At 38.7% G+C, this 2623-nt stretch overlaps 1 protein-coding gene across 1 annotated transcript; it reads right to left on the bottom strand.

Annotated features, from left to right (window-relative positions):
• Positions 1 to 1031: 1031 nt before the first annotated feature.
• LOC139890034 (uncharacterized) lies at positions 1032 to 1913 on the bottom strand. The gene is made up of 2 exons (XM_071872940.1): positions 1512 to 1913; positions 1032 to 1412 (listed from the first exon to the last, which is right to left on the bottom strand). Exons 1-2 carry the CDS (start codon positions 1911 to 1913, stop codon positions 1032 to 1034), a joined length of 783 nt encoding a protein of 260 aa, XP_071729041.1.
• Between the last annotated feature and the right edge of the window lie 710 nt (positions 1914 to 2623).

Raw genomic sequence — 2623 nt, 5'->3', positions numbered from 1 at the left:
GAAAGAGTGGAATTCATGGATCAAATCGCCGCCCACTGCGCCCTACCAGAGCCGCTGCCATCTGCAATAGACGACCGCTTATGTTCTTTGATAGACGCTCGAGGTGCGTTTGCTACTGCAAAAGAGAACATAGCGGATATTCCAATTCTAAAAGTTACGGCGATAAGCTAGCAGGATGATGCTACTGCAGATGATATCATCAAGCTTGATTTATCTAAGTAATAAATGTATTGTGTAAAATTAGCACGTATCTATCTCTGCGTCGTTATTAATAAAATTTTCGCATTTCCGCATATTTTTGCAAATACGTTTATATATATAGCACTTTTATCAGTAATATTCATAACACGGACTTGTCCTTTGCAATTTCCAACTCTTATTACCATGCACATAATAAGTATGTACTTTCGCGAAACAATCTGTATGCGCGTATATTTATACGTTATGAATCTTCTAAGTCCACTAAAACGATCCTTAGGCAATCAATTAGCATCGCGAAGCATCTAAGTATGGAAAAATCAAATACTTAGGAAATTAAGTTCCTTTCGCAATAATCAATTTCTGCGTAAGTGGGCAATTTCATCACTACGCCACTTAACCTTTGCGAAACATACCAGCATTATGAAGAAAAATATTATAGAATATTTCATAAACCCTGAGCATGTCGCGAAGCATAATTATTTTAAACAATGCAACCAAGCTTTTCGCATATTTTTACAAGTGTTTATTTTTCATATTCTTACTAGCAAGACTTGCAAAAATTAAAAATGAAAACACATAGTAGAATATCAAATACATGCTTCGCATCTCATTTTGCACTTTGAATATACATGCACATTATTCTTGCAAAGCTATGCATAATATCACTTTAATAAAGCAGCATGCCACGCATTAGGGAGAGTTCGCCCTTCTATGTCTGCGAGCTTATATGAACCTGTCGCATTAATTGCCACAACTTAATAAGGACCTTCCCAGTTAGGTCCTAATTTACCAAGTTTTTTTGCTCTACTTGCATCATTGTTTCGCAGCACTCATTCGCCTATATCAAAAGACAAAGCGCGTACTCTTTTGTTATAATATTTGGCGATTTGATGTTTGTTATTTGCCTCTCTGATAGCAGCCATTAACCTTCGCTCTTCAACTAAATTCAAATTTTCGTGTAAGGCTTCGCCATTCACTTCTTCATCAAAGTTAGTGACTCTATGCGTTGGAACAAGAATTTCAGCGGGTATTACTGCTTCAGAGCCATATACTAAACTAAAGTGTGTTTCCCCTATGCTCTTTTTGAAAGTAGTGCGATGTGCCCATAATACATTGGGCAACTCATCCACCCAACCAGTTCGCTTTTCATATAACCTCTTTTTGATACCGTTCACAATGTCACGATTGGTTACTTCACACAAGCCATTAGCCTATGGATGCGCCACTGATATAAACTTTTGGATTATATTTAAATCAGTGCACCATGTTTTAAAAGGATCTTCCGATATTTGAGCACCATTATCGCTAACCAATCCGCGCGGAATACCAAATTTGCAAACAATATTCTCCCATACAAAATTACGCACTTGCACTTCAATGATAGTGCGAACCGCCTTAGCTTCAACCCATTTTGTAAAATAGTCAATTGCCACAATTAGGAATTTGACATTGCCAGGACCTGCGGAAAATGGTCCGACAATATCAATAGCCCATTTATGAAATGGCCATGGCGAGTTAACGGGAATCATATCATGCCTTGGCATCCGATTCTGCGGAGCATGCCTTTGGCAACTTTTGCAACGCTTAACAATCTTTGCAACATCGCGATATAAGGATGGCCAAAAGTAACCCATCCGCATAATTTTTGCCCCGATAGTTTTATAACCTGAATGCAATGCGCAGGAACTATTATGCACTTCATCAATTATCATTTCTGCTTCAATTGGGCCAAACACCGCATCATTGGACCACAATATGACTTACGATACAAAATGTCATGTTGAATGATGTACATTGGCGCTCGCTCTCTGACTAAACGAGCTTTGCACTTATCATTTGGCAAAACACTATTGCGAATATATTGCAAGATTAGTTCCATCCAATTTAGCTATTCTTCTACAACGGACGCCACCATTAAATCGTTATCTATTGATTTGCTTGGCAATTCCTCAACCCAAACTTGCTTTTGAAAGTGCGAAAATGTTAAAGCGGCCAGCTTACTTAACGCAACCGCCTTCTTATTTTGACTCCTTGGTACTTGTACAAGTTCAAAATGCTTAAACCGCTTAGCCAATTCCTTCAACAAGTGCAAGTATTTTTGCATCGAGGAGTCATGTGCTTCAAAAGAGCCATTAAACTGATTTGCCACTAACTGCGAATCTGTAAATGCTCGCAACTTAGTGATATTCATTTTATGCGCAATATTTAAACCTGCCAGCAATGCTTCATATTCCACTTCGTTGTTTGTTACATCAAAATTGAAACGTAACGCGTACGTATGCTCCTCACCGCTTGGGCTTGCTAATACTAAACCCACACCAGCACCTTCTTCACATGAGGCTCCATCAGTAAATAAATCCCATGTTTCGCCCTACACTGGCTTTAATTCTGTTCGCTCATTTATCACCTCCAACTCCCCAGA

Source organism: Rutidosis leptorrhynchoides, chromosome 1, assembly GCF_046630445.1.
Source record: "Rutidosis leptorrhynchoides isolate AG116_Rl617_1_P2 chromosome 1, CSIRO_AGI_Rlap_v1, whole genome shotgun sequence".
Taxonomy (NCBI): domain Eukaryota; kingdom Viridiplantae; phylum Streptophyta; class Magnoliopsida; order Asterales; family Asteraceae; genus Rutidosis; species Rutidosis leptorrhynchoides.
This window is presented reverse-complemented; position numbering and strand designations above follow the sequence as displayed.

Bases quoted from the DNA above. Each gene is read 5' to 3' on its own strand.
- LOC139890034 (XM_071872940.1), bottom strand. From the start codon at position 1,913: ATGATAATTGATGAAGTGCATAATAGTTCCTGCGCATTGCATTCAGGT. The intron at 1,413-1,511 runs GTTAGCGATAAT...GCGCATCCATAG, and splicing joins TTGGTATTCCGCGCGGATTG to GCTAATGGCTTGTGTGAAGT.